The following is a 19,441-nucleotide window of genomic DNA, read 5'->3' as shown; positions in this document are numbered from 1 at the left end:
CACACAGCGAGTAAAACTGAGGTAGGATTTAAACTGGGATCTGTCTCACTTAGAATCTACCCTTTCCGTGGTGCTACCCAAGCTACTCACAAATCTACGTTCTAATGGGCTGATGGGAAAAGATCCAAAGTGCTGGTTACCCTGGCCCTTCAGCCTAGTATAAAAAGAAAGGGAGCTAGAGAAGTCTAGAGACATGATTTCTGCTACCCCTATCCCCCCACTCACTTGCTGTGTGTACTTAGACAAGTCACTTCACTTGCCGAGTTTCACATTCCTCTTTTATCGAAAGTGCTTCTTGCTACTATCTTAATCCTTGAACCTCTGTAAAATGAGGGTCACTTTTGGTTCTCATCAGTTTACAAATGAGGAAACTGAAGCTTGGAAAGGGTAATGGACTCAACCGAGATCTCTGTGGCGGAAGGGAGCAAGGTTCCTGCTGCCTGCTGGAAAATGATCTCAGAGTTCTGTGAGCAACAGCATTTTCTGAATGGAAAACACTGAAAGGAGCATTTTCCCACATCCCACGGCCAGCCCTCTCGAAGCATCGGGAACGAGGAAGGGGTAGGCCCTGGATCCACTGAGGTCGGATGTGACTGAAGTCTGTGGGAACTGGAAGGGGAAACTGGGACTCCCGGAAAGCCCCTAAGCATAGGAAACCATTGGTGGTCACAGGCAGCCGAGAGCTCGATGGGAAGTTTGTGGTCACTGGGCTGGGGGAAGAGTCCTGGATCCACTCTCGGCGGCAGCTCCCAAAGTTGTCTCAAGACACATAGAGCTTGAATGTAGCTAGTCTTAGGAATATAATGGATAGTAAGAAAATGATTTGCTGATCCTTGTGTTGGGATGGCTCTGTGCCGTACTCTGCCCTCTGCTGGACTCTCTGGGCTTAATCCCTAGCCTGAAATTGGGATGAGTGAATGGATGGCAAGGCCGGGTACTTACCGCGTGCCAGGCGCTCAGAGAGAGACAGAAATACAGTCTCTGCCTTTAAATGGCTCGTGGTCTGAGGTAGAAGCGACATGGATATTTAGAAGAAATAAACAGTGGGGAGGAAAGAAGGGGGGCATTGTGGAGGGAGACCGGGAAACTGAGTCTTGAAGGAATCCAAAGGCAGTAGAGGCGAGGGGTCAGAGCACTCAGGCGGGGAGAACTATATCGCCAAAGCAAAGAGACAAGATGGCGTGCCGGGTGCGAAGCCCAGGAGAAGGCCGGTGTTTGGGGATCCTGCGGGGAGAAGGGCCACGTCAGTCAGCAAATGTTGAAGGGTAGATGATGCGCCAGGCTTACAAATGCAGACGTGAGGCAGTTCCTGCTTGGAAGCAGGACAGGGGCTCAATAACCAGAGAACGGAACGTTGGGAGTCCTGGGAGTGGTGATTCGACCCACTGGATGGTGAATTGCTCTGCCCTTGCCCAGAAGGAGAGATGCTCATGAATTAGCCTAGAACCACCTTTGGAACTCAGATCTCAGAAGGGAAAAGGGCCCGAAAAGTTACCTTATCCCATGTCGAGTGCGGTACGGGAATCCCGTACATGACAAGTTCGGGGGGCCAGGCGAGCTCCCACCTCAGTTTTACTCGCCGTGTGACTCGTGGGCAAGTAAGTCTCAGTTTTCTCCTTTGTAAAGGGGAGAGTAATGACAGCTCAACTCCCAGGGTTAGAGTGAATATAAATGAGAGAAAAGCTAGCTATCAGAATTAGGGACGGTTTCTTCCTTTGCCCTTGTATCCCAGTAGCCAGGAGAGTGCCTGACATACAGTAGGCACTTAATGGTTGTCGGCTGATTATTTGATCTCTCATTCCCCTCAGACTAACAGTCCACCTCTTCTTCCCTAAATTTCAAAGTTATCTTCAATAGAGTAACTAGGGCCAGTGATTCTAGGCTGCCCTAGATCTACTAAATGAAGACTCAGTTTCCCTTTTTGTAATATGAAAGGACTGTTCTAGCTGGTCTCTTGAGTCCCTTTGAGCTGTAAATCTCATGGTCCTATGAAGTCTATAGGGAAGCAGTGCCCGACCAGCCCTGACATTTCCCCAAACTCCCAAATTCCCATTTCTGGGGATGAGGGGGTCGCTGAGTTTCATGAGGTAACCCCTTCCATACACCTTAAAGAGTCCTCATTGGACACTGAAATGTACCAAGCACTGTCCTAGGTTCTGAGATTACAGCGACTAAAAGGAAATGGGCCCTTTCATTAAGAAACCTGTATTTCTTTGGAGGGCAACAACGGGTACAGTGTATTGTTTACGTGCATCTATTTTGGATTTATCCACCCATACAGACGGACATAGTAACTACAAAATCATTTCAGGAGTTGGCTCGAGGTAGCGATACTTCGAAATAAACTTGTGACCGACGCACAATAGCCACTCTCTCTGCCAAAAAAAGGTTTATTTAGGAGAAGAGTTTACAGGGGAAACAAAGGATGAAATAGACACTAGGAGTGAGAAACAGGAAACTGAGTCAGGAGAATGAGCAAGAAAAAGGGGAATCAGAATTAATCAGGAGAAAGGAAATAGTCCATGTGAGGTGGGAGTAAGCCGTTGACGGATCCAGAGAGGAGTTTGGTGGACCAGCAAGGAAAAGGCACTAGGAGGAGGAAGAGCGGGCTTAGTCCTGAAGGGAACTTCACAAAGATCTCCATCATAAGCAGATAGGGGAAATAGAGGCTTGGGGGGTTCTCAGGGGGTCAGAGAAGTAAGGGCATGAACCCAAGAGGGAGGGTCAAAGAGCTAGCTAGAATGTCCCTGGCAGAGCAGGTCCCAAACCTGTTTGAAGAGAGCCAATCAAGACAGTCTGGGAAATAGTCTATTGACAGAGTTTACATTAGGAGCGCCTTAACTTATGGTAACAAGGCATTCTGGGAAAACTAAGTTCCCATCATTGTCTGAAAGATTGTTGTTAACATCTTTAAAGCTGTTAGTTAACCAGATTGGACGCAGGATGGATGAGTTAACAAGAGACTCCGACTTCACATTATTCTGTACCAACAGGATTTGGACTTTTTTCTGATGGGGAAGAGAGTTACATGAGGGAGAGCTGTCACTGAGGGGGAAATGGCAAAGGTCTGCTGCAGGAGACAACACTTTTTTGAAGGAGGCTGGAGATACTGTGAGGTACAGATGAGTAGAGAGGGAGAGCATTCTATTGTTGGACAGCTCCCACCTTGTATACTGCTCCATCTTTTCAACCCAGGGACATGACAGTCTGGTAGAAAGATTAGGGATTAGGAATCAGTCAAGATTTGGACTCTACTGGGAAGCAGGACAGGGTGGCAATGGTGGGGCCCATTTATCCTGGACAGATCAGCGGAGCTCAATGTGGTGCACCAGGGAACGGACTCTTTGGGAAGTGGATTTTCAAGGAGAAACTTCCTTCAAATATATCACAACCGTCCTTGCCTTCTCAAGCAGGGATGTGACATCATTGGCCATTTTCCTTATGACTTTGGGTTACCGTGAAGCTCTGTTTTTAGAAGTGTTCTAGTTGATTCAGAATGACCCTGGGCAAGTCTCTTACCCTGTTTGCCTCGGTTTCTTTAACTGTAAAGTGAGCTGGAGAAGGAAATGGCAAACAACTCTGGTGTCTTTGCCAAGAAAACCCCAAGTAGGGTCATCTAAAATTGGACATGAGTGAATTGACTGGCCAACAACATGATCTCACAGATGACTGATCTCTGAGGATCCCAGTTGCAAGAAGCGTAGGTCTTGTGTCTACTTTTTTTAGTTTTTCTATCATCTCTCTTGCTGTGAGACCATCTGCTGTCACTTCTTGCTTCCCTTCCAGACCCTTCCTCTCCCAGAGTTTTCATTTTCTGTTTCTAGTTTGTTGTGACCCAGGAAGTGCATTGTTGGGTTTTAGGAAGTTTGGGTAAAGCAAGAACCAATCAGTTCTGGCAGAATTGTCTTAAGCCCAAAGAGGCATGAGCTTTGGTCCACAAACAAGGTGGTCTTTAGGGGCTCCCATCTTTGTTTTGGGTGTGTTCTGAACAGGGGAATGAAGGATTAGAGCTCCTTATTGCCATAGAGCTGACAGGAATTTTGCTCCTTATTGCTATAGAGACTTTGGTTGAGTCCATTGCCCTTTTCAGGCTTTAGTTTCCTCATTTGTAAAACAAAGATGTCTTCGAGTTATGGCATCAGGAAATAGAGATCAGAGACTTCCAGCACCTAATTTTACCCATGAAGAAACTTGAGTCTTGGAGAATTTGAATGACTTGCTTCTGGTCCCATAGCTACTAAATTGGGGTAGAATTCAAATCCAGGTATTCCCATCTTCCAAGAACAGCATTCTATTCTCTATTCCGCCTCATCAGACCTTCTCTCCCTCCCTCCCTTCCCTCCCTCCGTTTTCTCCCTCCCTTCCCTCCCTCCCTTTCCTCCCTTCCTTCCTCCCTTCCTCCCGCCCTCCCTCCCTCCCTCCCTCCCTCACCTTTTGCGTCTCGTTACATTATCACAGACATTTCCAGGCCTTCCCTGCTCAAGTCAGAGTAGGCATTCGCATGCACTGAATGGGAAAACGCCCGCTGGCACGGAGGGCCGCTTTTAATGACATTACATGTTATTCTATACAACGTTCCCCCATGGACTTTTGGAATATGGTGGGGTGTATTTCTCCAAGACACATAGAAAGTTCTGAATTGGGGATCCCCCGACCCAATTTATTTAGACCATAGGAAGTATTTCATTTTTCTGAAAATCCCTCTCTGTCTTCTGGGCTGAACTCAATTCCTGCCTCTCACACAGGCAGGTAGGTGGCTCAGTGGCTGGAGCACTGAACCTGGAGTCAGGAAGGCCTGAGTTCAAATCCTGCCTGAACCACTTACTAGCTGTATGACCCTGGGTAAGTCACTTAACTTCTCTCTGCCTCGGTTTCCTCCTCTGTAAAATGAAGATAATTGTTCCTAAATGTCTCTAACTCACTTTGCAAATCTTAAAGCCCTCTAGAAATGTGGGCCATTATTACATATACCTTTACATACCAGTGAGATACCCACTTCGATTTATTTTGTACACAAATCCCCTTCATGTTAGTGAGAACTGCCCCTTCTGATTTATTTTGTATGCAAATCCCTCTCCGACTTTATTTATCTCATGCTAGTGAGATTTATTTTGTATTTATCCTGTTTCTAATTAGCATTTCCTATATCGGTATTTATGAATGTGACTTCCTTATGGGAGTGGCCAGCTGATTTTTTTTCTTTGGGTGCCCAGGTGCATTATGGGCATTTCATAATCAGCTTGTGATGGAGGTGTACCTTAAGTCCGGCTTGCCACCTACTGCACCACACTGCCTCTCCATCCCTTAGAAAAAATAAATGGAGAAAAAAATGAGGGTAAAAACAAAACAAAACCCAAAGTAATTAGAGCAAAGGAAGCTGCTATTTGCTGCCCTGTTCTGCAGCTCCACAAAGGAGAGGAAGAGGCGGGGGTGACTTTGGTCATCACCTGTGACCCCGCAGAGCCTCCAGGAGGCCGCTGCATGAGGCGAGAGACAGGATAGCAGAATGATGAAAACCAGCTGGCCTCTAGGAACTTTGGTCCTAACACGGAGGGAGAGAACATGCTGTGTCATGTGTGAAGAGAGGCTAGGCGGTTTAGTTTGGTGGACCCGAGTTCCAGTCCTGCTCAACGTTGAACTTACCAGTTGTGTGCCCTTGAGCAAATCACTTAATCTTGGTGTGCCTCAGTTTCCCTGACTGTAAAATGGAGGTAAGACTAACACCTACTTCCTGGGGTCGATGTAAAGACCAAATGAGATGATTTTTGTTAAGAACTTACAGTCAGTGCTATATAAAAGCTGTTTTTTATTTTTAATTATTATTATGATTAGGCAAATCACTTAATGTCACTGAGACTCAGTTTCCCCATCTATAAAAGGAGAATGTTGAACTCTTTGCCTTGAGGTCCCTTCCCTTTAGACTTGGAAACTTATAATTCTAAGGAATGGACACAACATAGAATCCCAGACTTACCTAAGCACTTATTGAGGGCCTGGTACTTTTCTATAAAGGGCAGAGAAGAGAAATCCCAGTGGGAAGAAGTCACTGGGCACAACTTGGGAAGAAGGAAAGAATGTTCCCTTAGTGAGGTGAGGGCAGTGGGGGTAAGGGAGTAAGTAAGGGTAAGGGGGTAAGGTCTTGGAAGTCAAAGGGCATGAGTTCAAATCCCACCTTTGCTTGGCTCACTTTGGACAAGTCACTCCATATATTCTCCAGGCTCCCGCTTCCTTGTGAAATGGAGGAGCGAGACTAAGGTGAGGCAGCGAGATAGTGCAATGATAAAGCCTTGGAGTTAGTTCAAACACTCACTAGGTACATTACCCTGTGCAAGTCACTTAATTTATGTCTGCCTCAGTTTCTCAGCTGTGAAAAGGGGGAAATTATAGCCTTCACCTCATAAATTTAGGTCGGCCTCAGTTTCCCCAGCTGTGAAAAGGGAGTAATTATAGCCTCCCTCTCATAAATTTATGTCTGCCTCAGTTTCCCCAGCTGTGAAATGAGGGTAATTATAGCCTCCACCTCATAAAGTTGCTGCAAGGATTAAATGAGGCAGTATCTTTAAGTACTGATCAGAGTCCTGGGCATGTGGCAGTCCTTTTATGCTGATCCACCCTCTAAAGCCCTCTCTAGTCCTAGTCCCTCTGCCCCTCTGGACCTCAGTTTCTTCCCTGGCAAGGTGAGCGGGTGAGCAGCTGAGCCCCCGCTCCCCACCCGAGTCCCTGGCTGCCAGTAGGGGCCCGGGCGCTCTGCTTAGCTGGCTTGCCGAGAACGCTCCCTGATGTCTGCCCTCTCTCCGCAGGTACGTGCCGGCCGGGCGGCCTGGCGGCGGAGAGCTGAAGTGGGCACCTCGACCGTGCCCCCTCCCCCTGTCCCGGGCGCAGCATGCGACTGAGCGCTCGGCGGCTGCTGCTGGCGGCCGGCCTCACACTGGCCTTTGGGCTGGTCACCCACCTGGGGCAGCAGATGCTAGCGTGCCAGCAGCTGCTGACCTCGGGCCGCAACCGCGGCGTGATGCGGCCTGAGCAGGAGGAACTGGTGATGCTGGGCGCCGACCGTGTGGAGTACCGCTACAGCAAGGAGATGCCCCTGATCTTTGTGGGGGGCGTGCCCCGCAGCGGGACCACCCTGATGCGGGCCATGCTGGACGCCCACCCGGAGGTGCGCTGCGGGGAGGAGACGCGGATCATCCCCCGTGTGCTGGCCATGCGCCAGGCCTGGTCGCGCTCCGGGCGGGAGAAGATGCGGCTGGACGAGGCCGGGGTCACGGACGAGGTGCTGGACGCGGCCATGCAGGCCTTCATCCTGGAGGTCATTGCCAAGCATGGCGAGCCGGCCCGCGTGCTCTGCAACAAGGACCCCTTCACCCTCAAGTCCTCCGTCTACCTGTCCCGCCTCTTCCCCAACTCCAAGTTCTTGCTCATGGTGCGGGACGGGCGGGCGTCCGTGCACTCCATGATCACCCGCAAGGTGACCATCGCCGGCTTCGACCTCAACAGCTACCGGGACTGCCTGACCAAGTGGAACAAAGCCATCGAGGTCATGTACTCTCAGTGCCTGGAGGTGGGCCGTGCCAAGTGCCTGCCCGTCTACTACGAGCAGCTGGTGCTGCACCCCCGACGCTCCATGCAGGCCATCATGAACTTCCTAGGGATCGCCTGGAGCGAGGCCGTGCTGCACCACGAGGACCTCATCGGCAAGCCGGGGGGCGTCTCCCTGTCCAAGTGAGTGGGAGATGGGCGGGGGGGGGGGGGGCTGGGGAGCAGGGGGGCGGCGGCTGGAGAGCAGGGTGGGGCCTTGTCCCGGGATGCGTCAGTGACCAGGTCACTCCCCAGCTCAAGAAACCCCAGACTCCCTATTGCCTCTAGGATAAAACACAGGGTCTCCTCTTTCCCAATCCCTGGATTCGGGTCTCCCTTCTCCCAGTCACTTGGCCTCAAGGACAGCTAAGTGGTGCTATAGCAGATAAAGCACTGGCCCTGGAGTCTGGAGGACCTGAGTTCAAATGTCACCTCAGACACCTGGGCAGGGACCTTGAACACATCACTTAACCCCATTGCCTTGTCCCTCCCCCTCCCTCAGAGAAATCTGAGTTTTCTCATCTGTAAAATCAGAGGGTCAGAGCCAGGATTCTTTTTCCATAGAGAACCAAGGACATATGTGCTTTACAATTCCTAAAAGTTCAGTGATCTGCTCCAAAATTATAATCAAACCTTGGCTTTCCATAACCTTGACAATGCTCTCTAAACATTTTCCTTAAACAGAAACAGAAAGCTCTTTTCTAAACATCTGGCCCATCTTTGCCGAAATTCTACTTTAACTCTTTTAACAAAATTTCTTTGTTGTACTCACCCTAATTTCTGGGTTGAGGAGACTTTTCCACTGAATCAGGATCAGAGGCTTTTCCACTGAGATCAGAGTCCTGTCAGCCCCACATTGGGCGCCAAAATGTGATGCTCTCTTCTTTCCTAAAAATATGATGGCTCTCTGGGACCAGGTTTCTTGGGAGGCTTCTGCAGGCAGCCTTAGTTTCAGTTCCAAGTGATAATCACCTCAAATACAGCCAGGAGTTAAAATCCAATCTTTTATTGTCTCTTCCCAAATAGCCCGATTAGCTTTCTTAGAGGCCTCTCTCCCTCCTTGGTTCGAAGAGCTCTTGCAGCTTGTCTTTTAGCTCTTCCAGTTTCTGCCTCCAGCTCAACTCCAACTCCTAGCTTCTCAATCTCCAACTGACCCTTGCTGAGACTGAGGGCTTCTTATATATGATCTCTTAAAGATGTGAACCCAAAGGTTGACTCCTCCTTTGGGAGAGTGGGATTATGGGAGGTGTAAACTTGGATATCTCCCGACTTGTGAACTAACGTGTGAACTCTTAAAGGTGTAAGCATTGTTTTTATCAATTCTAGTGACTTAACACCTTGTAGGGATTCTCTCTAATGTGTGAACCACTAAGCATTGTTTCCATCAATTCCATTGAGTTAACACTAGGATTCTAACAGTGCAGGGTGAGACATGGCTGAAGAAAAAGGCTGGAGCTAAACTGGGGAGGGCTTTAAGACCCAATAGCATTTCCCTAGAGGTGGTAGGGAGCAATTGAGTCTTTTTGTACAGGGGAGAGGTTTGGTCAGACTTGGAGATCTGAGGGGAGGTAGCAAGGTGGAGGGAAAGAGCACCAGCCTGGCGGGTCAGGAGAGTTCTAAAAGTAACATTGTTTTTCGACCACCCTGGCACTTCTGGGTAGTTTTCTCTCCTCTTTGAACCTGTTACATCTATAAAATAACTAAGTGTGTTTCTGAGCTCCTTCCAGCCCTGACATCTCTTGTTCTAAACCCCCTCTCAGCCCTGACATCCCCTGTTCTCAGGCCCCTTCCCATCTTGACATTCCATGTTCTAAGTCCCCTTTAGGCTCTGACATTCCCTGTTCTAAGACCCTATTCTAAGGTTCCTCCCAGCTCTGACATCCCTTGTTCCAAGGCCCCTCCCAGCTCTCTCAGCCTATATTTGAGAGCCCTGTGAGACCTAACAAGATGCATTCTCTTGGACTATTCCAGATCTGTTCCAGATCTGAAATTCAGTATTGCTAAAGAGAAACTACTATGGGAATCTCTTAAAGCCTCTGGATAAGGCTGACACACAAAAAAGAGATGGGACACATACACATACATACACACACACGTGCCACCCTAAGAGTTCCTCCAATAAAAGGCGAGAAGGGCGCCTGACCCTTGGCCTTCGAGATCTCTGCTTCTGTCTCCACCCAAGCACTGACATAAAAATAACCCCTCCTGTTTTCTCAGGCTCCAAGAGCCCCTTCCCCCAAGCCTGCTGATAGAGAGAGCCAGGATCCTTATTTCCATTTTACATGTAGGGAAACTGAGGCCTGTGGGGACAGAAACAGCTCAGGACGTGGCCAAGCCAGTCCCAGGTTGGGTCTCCTTCCTGCCCGGTTCTTTCCTCTAAACCATTTCAGGTCTCTCTTGCTGGGTTTCAGATGGCCTTCGCTGACGCAAATTGCAGCCCAGCTGTGATTTCCTAGATGCAACTATGTATTTCTTTCCACTTACTGCAGTCCCTGCCACATAGGGACCAATGCTTTTTGGCCAAACAACTTTAGCTGAGTCCTAAGGAGCTGCATGAGGCACCTGGAAATTAAGTCTCTCCCAGTTTCGTCCATCAAGTAAATCCCCAAGGCAGCATGTGAACCGAAGCCCTTTGCACTGGAAGCCACGGGAGTCAATCCATTGTACTGCACTGCCTCAGTCCCGCTTCTGGAAGCCTCCTAAGGACATGCTAAAATGGACATTTACCTAGCACTTTAATCTGAGCAGAGCATTTCACTTTATGATTCTCTTTGCCCCTCACTATCACCCTGGGAGTGTTGTCATTTCCCCTATTTTATTAGGGAGGAAACAGGCTGAGGAAGATAGTGATTTATCACAGCTATTAAGTGTCAGTGGTGGGATTTGAATTCAGGATTCCCTGATTCCGTGTCCAAAGAAAGACAGGTCGGCAAGTCTCCGGGGAGAGTTTTGACCGAAGACGCTCTTTTATTCCGAGTATATTTCCATAATAGAGTCAGATATGACCAAACAAGTACATGTAACACTATCCCACAGGCCAACCCAGCTTCCATAACTCTAGCCTCTTAAATGTACCGAGATATCACTAAAAGATCCCCCATGAGCAAGATGCTGATGCGAGACGTACCAAGATGGCTGCCGGATGAGATTTTTCTGGTCGTTGTTCTTGCTCCTTAAGTATATCAGCACAAGTGGGGATTTTGTGGGATAGTGTTACATGTACTTGTTTGGTCATATCTGACTCTTCATGGACCATAACATGCCAGTCAAGTCCACAGGGCTTGGCAGAGCTATTGAAGTGCTTGGTTGGCCATTTCCTTCTCCAATGGATTAAAAAATAAGCAATTAAATGACCTTCCCAACATCACATAAGTAGTCATGTGATTTGAACTAGGATTTGAATTCAGATTTTCCTGAGGGCAGGCCCTTCAATTGCTCTATCCACCGGCTGCCTCAATGCTGTTCCATGTCACTGAGACCCTTTAGGAGTAGTGTGGACCACACTGAGGTGCTATGGATTTTAGAACAGCCACGAGATCATACATCTGGAGGACCCCAGAAACCATCTAGTGCGACCTCCTCATTTTTTTTGGTTTTGAGACAGATCGATGATTTTATTGACATAAAAAACTCCTTGTAAGGAATCTTCCTCTACAAGCTCATGGTCTTAGAGAAGACCCAGGGCACTGAAAAGTTAATGACAATCCAAAGCAAGTCTTTGTTGGATGCCATGTTTGAACTCATGTCTTCCTAACTCGGCAGTTAGGTCTTTGTCCACTATAGATGGCTGCCTCTCACCCACCATATTGTAAATAAGAAAATCAAGACCCGAGGATTCTGGGTATCTTGCCCAAAGGTTAGAAATTGGCCCAGATCTAATAAGGTGATGAAAGTGCTTGAGATCATGCTGTATGAGAAACTAGGGATCTTGGGGATGGGTATTGGAAGTCCATTTGAACTATTTGAAGGCCATTGTATAGAACAGGGACCAGACTTATTCTCTCTGGTCCCAGAAATTAAAGCTGGGAGCCATCAATAAGCAGATGTTCCAAAGCACCAAATATCGGCTTGTTGTAAAAGAATGACTGCTTACCAGTTACTATTGATCCAAAAAACATGGGACCACTGAGGGAAGGGAGTGGGCTTCCCCTCACCAGAAGACTAAGCAAGGCTCTACACTTTCTGGGGATCTGGCGAGAATTCTTGTTCCAGTATAGATTGGACTAGAGATTCTGTGTTTATCAACTTTTCCAATCTGTTACTTTACATCCTAGGGAAACTGGCACATAGCAGGTACTTTATAGAGGCATATGTATGTGTTTGATTCTTTTTATTTGAGTAAAGGGAGTCTAGACCTGTAATTTGTATCCATGTAGAGACCTCCTTCCACCAATCCAGAACAGCACCTTGTCTATGTCTTATGGAGAGTTGCCTGAGACTTTGATGAATGACATGAGCAGAGACGAGTGACTGGCCCAGGGTCACACAACCAAGAGGCAGGTCTCAACCTCCAAGTTAACTCTTGACCCATCTTTCTCCAAGTAAGGATCGTCCAAACTTCACAGTATTTTAGGGCCAGTGATGACCACTTTATTTATGCCGTAGAGTGCTATTATTCGAACGCCATTCATTTGGACTCGTGTTAAATGTTCCCCTTTATCTTTGTGACTGAAATTTCATTGTCTCTCCCCAGGATAGAGAGGTCAACCGACCAGGTCATCAAACCTGTGAACCTGGAAGCTCTGTCCAAATGGACCGGCCACATTCCAGGAGACGTGCTGAAGGACATGGCCCGGATTGCCCCCATGTTGGCCAGGCTCGGCTATGATCCCTATGCAAATCCGCCCAACTATGGCAATCCTGACCCCCTTGTCATCAATAACACAAACCGGGTAAGTGGGTTGGACGTTCCATTTGGGCACTTAGTGTGGAGGAATTAATAGGTCTTGGGTAGGCCATCAACAGGTAGAAAACTTCATAATGGCCTCGAGACATAAGAAATGCATTTTCGGGGCATTTTTAGAAGCCCATTCTTAGTATCTTTACTTCCATCCAAGAATTAGCATCATTGTTGTTCTGTTGTTTTTCTGTCATATCCAACTCTTCCACTCCATTTGGGATTTCCTTGGCAGAAGTAATGGAGTAGTTTGCCATTGCCTTCTCCAGTTCATTTTACAGATGAGGAAACTGAGGCAAACACAGTTCAATGATTTCCTCATAGCCGGTAAGTATCTGAGGTAGAATTTGAACTCAGGACAGTGAGTCTTCCTGACTCCACTGCTCTGTGCACTATGGCACTACCAGCCTGCCCTTGCAGGTTGGCGGGCAAGTGAAGTGTTGATTGCCATCTACAGGACAATAGAAATAATGGCACCTTGCCTGGATGCTCTGAGTTGTGCCCACCTTTCAGATCTGATGAAGCACTTGGGGTGTTGAAATGGGTTCTGGATTTGGAGGCAGAAGACCCAAGTTCGAGTCTTGGCTCCTCCACTTCCTGGCAATGAGACCTTGGGTGAATCTCCTTGTGTCATTTTCTTCTACTTTAATGGGTTTAGTCACAGTCTAAGTCTACAGGGGTCCTCAAACTTTTTAAATAGGGGGCCAATTCACTGTGCCTCAGACTGTTGGAGGCCGGACTATAGTTAAAACAAAAACTTTGTTTTGTGGGCCTTTAAATAAAGAAACTTTATAGCCCTGGGTGAGGGGGATAATCGTCCTCAGCTGCCACATCTGGCCCATGGGCTGTAGTTTGAGGACCCCTGAACTAAGACCTAGTCCCGGAAGGGTTGAGGTGAGCCTGGAGAGAAATAATGTATGTAAGGCTCTTGGCAAACCATAAGGGCCATGGAAGGAGATCCAACTGTCACTCCCTCATGTTCTAGATGGGGAAACTGAGGCCCAAACAGAGCTAATTACCAAGTCACATAACCCAGAAGTGACAGAAGAGGGATTCCCATTCAGGACCTCTGAATCCACATTGAGCAGTTCATTCTTAATATGTTCTGAGACTTCTCCCCTCACTGACATCCCATGTTCTTAAGACCCTTTTCCCACTGACATCCCATGTTCTAAGACTTTCCCCCCACTTATATTCCATGTTCTAAGACTCTTCCCTACTGAATTCCATGTTCTGACTGTTCCCTACTGAATTCCATGTTCTAAGACTTTCCCCCCACTTACATTCCATGTTCTAAGACTCTTCCCTACTGAATTCCATGTTCTAAGATTCTTCCCCACTGATATTCCATGTTTTAACTTTTCCTACCCTGACATTCCATGTTCTAAGACCCTTTTCCCATTGGCATTCCATGTACTAAGACTTTTCCTCCATTGACATTCCATGTTCTAAGACCCTTCCTCCATTGACATTGCATGTTTTAAGACCTTTCCTCCATTGACATTCTATGTTCTAAGACTCTTCCCCCACTGACATTCCATGTTCTAAAACCCTTCTCCAACTAACATTCCATGTTCTAAGATCCTTCTCACACTGACATTCTTTGTTCTAAAGATTTGAAAACATTAACATATTATTTCACTTCTGATCAATAATAACCATAAGAAAAAGACCATGAATCTTGGTTCTGCCACACTAACCTTGTGATCTTAGGCAAGTCATTTTATTTCTAGAGATCAGTTTACACCTTTCTATTATTGCTGAACTGTCTGCACACAGCTAACTCTCAAGACAAAAATTTTAATATGTGGGAAATACCGGAAACAAAAACTGGGTTTGAGTCTCTGCTCTAGCTCTTATCATCTGTATAACTCCAGACCAAGTTACTTTTCTGTTCCTCAGTTTCCCCATCTGTATAATGAGTATAACATAGTTTACCAGCACCTTAAGAGGGATCAGATGAGATAATATGATTAAGATGTTATAGAACGACCATCTATTAATATTGTTTATTGCTGTGACGGCCTTGCTAATGAATTATCTGGAAGATGGCCAAACATTCAGATTCTGGTTTACTATTGCTTGATTTTTCTTTTTTTCTTTCTTAGGTCATGAAAGGAGATTTTAAAACACCAGCAAATCTGAAAGGACATTTACAGGTTAGAAGTCGAGTAAATGAATTTGTATAATTCTGTATTATTTGCATATCCAACTCATATAATGGAAAGGACATTTTCCTGGGGGACACAAGCTGAGGTCAAGGGTTGGTTCTGTTAGTATTTTATTGTGAACCTTGGGCAAGTTATGTAATTATTCTAGGCTTTAATTGCATCTTAAAAATAGTAGAATTGAATCCCTGCCATCTCTGACATCCTTGTTCTAGGGCCTCCTAGCTCTGACATCCCCTGTTCTAAGGCCCCTCCCAGACCTCGTATTTCCTGTCTTGAAGCCTTTTATAACTCTTATATTTTGTGGTCTATAGTCTAATGTATTTTATATTTTTAATATTTCTATGAGTCCGTCATCACCCTTCTTTAAGCACACCTCTTTTTTTTCTGTCTTTCTCAATTTCCTGGTTCTCTATGGAAACCATTGAAAAGTAGGTCTTCCTCTGCCCATTCCCTCACCCTTCCCATTATAATTTGATCCTGGTCCTTATCCGGGTTTATTTTACCAAATGGACTCAAGTTTGGGAGGGGTTCTTTGGACATTATTGTGGAAGAGAAGATCCACCTCTCATCATCCACAGGCAAGATCTACGGCAAGATCTCATTAATGCTTTGCCAACCTTAAAGAGCTAGAAAATGTGACAAGGTGACAGGCAAGCAACTGCAGTCAGCAAACATTCATTGAGCCCTTACTGTGTGCTAGGGATTGTGCTAATCCTTAAGTTATCAAAAATTTATTAAATGCTTGCAGGCACTATGTCTGAATTGACTTGAGGATCAATCATTCACTCAATGAACATGTGTTGCTTATCGTAGTTCTACAATATACCAGGAAATGAGATAGTTGCTAGGGATACTAAGACAGGAAAATAAATGGTCTTTAATCTCAAGAAATTTATATTTTGTAAGGAGAGATTATGTCTGTATATGTATGTAAACATGTACATGTAGATGTATACACATATAATCCACACACATAAACTTATACAATTACATATGTATATATATAGATACTTTCATATATATATACCTATGTGTGTAATTGTATACTGTATATTGTTTATATCTTATATATATATATATATATATATATATATATATATACATACTATATATGTGTATGTGGATATCTGTCCATCTATCCATCCGTCTGTCCATCCTTCCATCTCTCCATTCATTTATCTGTCTATCCATCCATCCATGCATCCATCTATCCATCTATTTGTTCTCTCTCTCCTTTCTTCCTATCTGTCTATCCATACATCCACCTATCCTTTCTTTCTTTCTTTTCTTCCTTCCTTTCCTTCTTTACTTTCTTTCTTTTTTTACTTTCTTTCTTTTTCTTTTCTTCCTTCCTTCTTTCCTTCCTTCCTTCCTTCCTTCCTTCCTTCCTTCCTTCCTTCTTCCTTCCTTCCTTCCTTCTTCCTTCCTTCCTTCCTTCCTTCTTCCTTCCTTCCTTCCTTCTTTCCTTCTTCCTTCCTTCCTTCCTTCCTTCCTCTCTCTCTCTCTCTCTCTCTCTTTCTCTCTCTCTTCCTCTCTTCCTTCCTTCCTTCCTTCCTTCCATCCATCAGCACATTTGCAATGATGGGATATATTTCACAGAAAAAAGAGAGGCAAGCAGACTACACCAGTGGTATCAAACTCATTTGGAAACTGATCCCAGCTGCATATTGACTTAGAAAACCACATTTTCCATTATCTCTGTTGTCTTTCCTTTTTATTTATTTTGTTATATGTTTTCCACTTCCATTTTAATGTGGCTGGGGTTCCCCTTGGGAGTTTTGCCATGCCTGGCTGAATCACCATCTCTGGTCTACACTGTAGTCGAGTGACTTTTCTCTTTACCTGTTCTCTCTCCCCACAGGTGAATCCAAACACCACCTCTTCTCACTTACGAAGCGAATGATTCCAGGTATGGGGCAGGCGGGACTCTTGTTAGGACCCTAAAAGTTTGCCGGCTTATCTGCTGGGCTTACAAGGAAGAGGAATGGGTATCCCCTGAATCATTGTGCCCACTGGTTCTTCTCTGACCACCTGGGGTCCTTGAGCTTTCCTGCTCCCTTCACGGAGGAGCAAGTTCTTAATTATTGTCATTCTTTTTGTGGTCGTTCTCAAGACAAGAGATCTGTGGGCACAGGAGTCTGTATAAATCAAATCCTTATCTTGGGGAGGATCCCACCGGGTTGAACTCCTGGCAGTTCTGATTTCCCTGAGTTCAGAGAGAACCAAACTGAAATCCTGCTTCAGACCCTCATTGGCTCTGGGAATCTAGTCACTGTACCTCACTTGACATTCTTTACCTCCTCTGATAATATCAATAATATAGCTCCCAGGGTTGCTGGGAGGGCCAAATGAGACAGTATTTGTAAAGTGCTTTGCAGATCTTAAAGTACTTAAATGCTAGCTTATATAACATAATTACATAATTTTATTACATAAAACATATGCATATGTTTTATGCACAGAGACATAAAAATTATACACACCTGATCCAGGTCTTGCCTCAGACATCCTGTGCTGGCAGTGGGACTCTCATCCCTCGGCCCATCCCCAACCTCTAGTTCCCTAAGCAATTCTCTGAGTCTGATTTGTAGAAAAGGTGTCCACCTGTCTGGAGAAAGGGAATTTCTTCACCAAGAGGTTCCTCACTCCATGGAAATTATATCAAGATTGATTAATAGCTGACATGCCCTGTTCTCAGGCCCTCCCAGCCCTAACATCCCCTGTTCTAAGTCCCTTCCAGCTATGATATGCCCTGTTTTAAGGCCCTGCCAGTTCCAACATCCCCTATTCTAAAGCTTCTCCCAGCTCTGACATTCCTTGTTTCAAAGCTCCTCCCAGTCCTGAATCTCTAATTGTCAGGAGACTAGCAAGTGGTTCATCTGGTCCCTCTACCCATAGGGAGTGTTAATTTGGCGACATTTACTATATGACTCATAGGCTTCCCTCTCCTTTCAGGGCTCTGCAAATGGCTTTTCATTTAACAACCAGAGAAGAAAGTTTGCAGCTGACTGGGAATCGGATCTCCAAGCATATTGCTTGCTATTCTCACCAATTCAGGACCACTCTACGGGGAACGTCTTTGCATTTCTTTGCAAAATCCTCCGATCTTTGAAACTTCCTGGGGAAAAATGAAAATGAAAACAAAACAAAAAAAATCTCAATTCTGTCCCTCACCGGGAGACTCTGTAGAGGAGAGAACCTGGGGGGAAAAACTCAGGTTTCTCAATGTAGACCTTTTATATTGATTTCGTCAACTTGAGAATTTTTTTTTTAATTGTATCCGGAATGGTCTCTCTGTTCTCCTCGGATTTCAAAACTAAAAGGGGCTGGTTTGGAGGCCTTAGTCATCAAAGGAAGCCCCGCAACATGGGCCACCATCATCCTTCCCTGGTTGAGAAATTTCAGAAACTTATTTAAGAATTTAATATTATGGGGCAGTTTGGATACATTTGATCACTTTATTTCCCATAAATAAAATATTGTTTTAATACCAAGAGTGGAAGTGTCTTTTGAAGTATAACTATATATGTGTCTCTATTGCATTTTCTCAACTAGTTTATAAGAAGGTAATCAATATGAAAGCACCTACTATGTGCCATGTACTGTGATAGATCTGGGGGTAAACAAAATGTATGAAGAATGAAATAATTTTTTCTGTATAAGGAATAACTTTATTATAACTTGATGGGCTGAAATGAAAAAAAAATGTTTTCAGCAACAAGATTAAAAAAAAGTATCTGAACATCCGCTGATTAAAAAAAGAAGCCGGCTGGTTTGATGTGTTTATATATATATTACGAATTTTCTAAATCATATCCATCCCAATACTAGTCTTAAAATCATCATAAAATGTGTTTATTTCCAAACCAGTAATCATTCAAGTTAAACCTTGATTTTAAACACTAAATACAGAATTAACTGGATCACTGTGAATGATGTCAAGTAATTGAAAAATTCCCACAAATTCCCTTTTAAATATAAAATCCATTTACTGCAAACAGAAAGTAATCTGTTAGCCTAATGAATTCAGCAAACATTAAGCACCTAATATGTGCAGAGCACTGGTTAAATGAATGTTGATCATTTATAGGAAGCTCTGTGTGTGTGATGTGTGTGCATGTGCACACCTGCATTTTTCCAATACTTTAAAACCAGTGGCCAGTATTACTGAATTAATTTCAAAGAAATGAAATTAATGCTCCTAATCTGGATAAGTTTCAATCTGGACTGAAATACTGATTTTAAACTGTGCAACACTTTTATAAGGAAGTAATGATGTCAGAATTTCAGAAGAATGAATAAGTTCTATTTATAATGAGTTTACAATCTAAAGGCAAAGTATCATTTAAGAGACCAAAGCAATGCTTCAGCTCCACAACAGTAGATAATGGACAGGCCCCACTGATTGGGGGCCTCTCTGGCCCTCAGTTACCTCCCAAATAACATGCGACATGAGAAGATTGCACTAAATGAGGTATATAAGGCAGCTGCATGGAAGAGGAGAAAAACACTAGACTTGGATTTAGAAGGACTTGAACTTCGACATCCCCTGTTCTAAGATCCCTCCCACTTCTGGCTTTCCATGTTCAGAATATCAGAACTATAAATATAATTCTGAGAAAGCAAAGGGTCAGGAAGATCTGAGTTTGAATCCTCTTTTAGAAATTAGTTGTGTGAGCTTGTGTAAATCATTTTACCTGTCAGCCTCAATTTCCTCATCTGTAAAATGGGAATAATAGTGCCCACTTTCTGTTTTCTGTGGAGATCAAATGAAATTATATTTGTAAAGTGCTTT

General features: G+C 45.0%; 1 protein-coding gene across 4 annotated transcripts in view; it reads left to right on the top strand.

Annotated features, from left to right (window-relative positions):
• Nucleotides 1-18,142, top strand: part of TPST2 (tyrosylprotein sulfotransferase 2) — a 61,241-nt gene extending 43,099 nt beyond the window's left edge. For 3 of the 4 annotated variants that reach the window (XM_031948818.1, XM_031948819.1, XM_031948820.1), the window contains 5 exons: nt 6,801-7,722; nt 12,272-12,470; nt 14,584-14,634; nt 16,508-16,555; nt 17,602-18,142. In XM_031948818.1, the coding sequence (XP_031804678.1) occupies nt 6,884-7,722; nt 12,272-12,470; nt 14,584-14,634; nt 16,508-16,549 (1,131 nt within the window). In that variant the 5' untranslated portion in view covers nt 6,801-6,883 and the 3' untranslated portion in view covers nt 16,550-16,555; nt 17,602-18,142. Of the gene's footprint in view, nt 1-4,802; nt 4,843-6,800; nt 7,723-12,271; nt 12,471-14,583; nt 14,635-16,507; nt 16,556-17,601 lie in introns of those variants that run through there. The other variant, XM_031948821.1, reaches the window with a different exon arrangement.
• The last annotated feature ends 1,299 nt before the right edge of the window (nt 18,143-19,441 follow it).

Source organism: Sarcophilus harrisii, chromosome 1, assembly GCF_902635505.1.
Source record: "Sarcophilus harrisii chromosome 1, mSarHar1.11, whole genome shotgun sequence".
NCBI classification, from domain to species: domain Eukaryota; kingdom Metazoa; phylum Chordata; class Mammalia; order Dasyuromorphia; family Dasyuridae; genus Sarcophilus; species Sarcophilus harrisii.
Note: the sequence above shows the minus strand (reverse complement) of the source record. Positions and strands in the feature narration are given on the sequence as shown.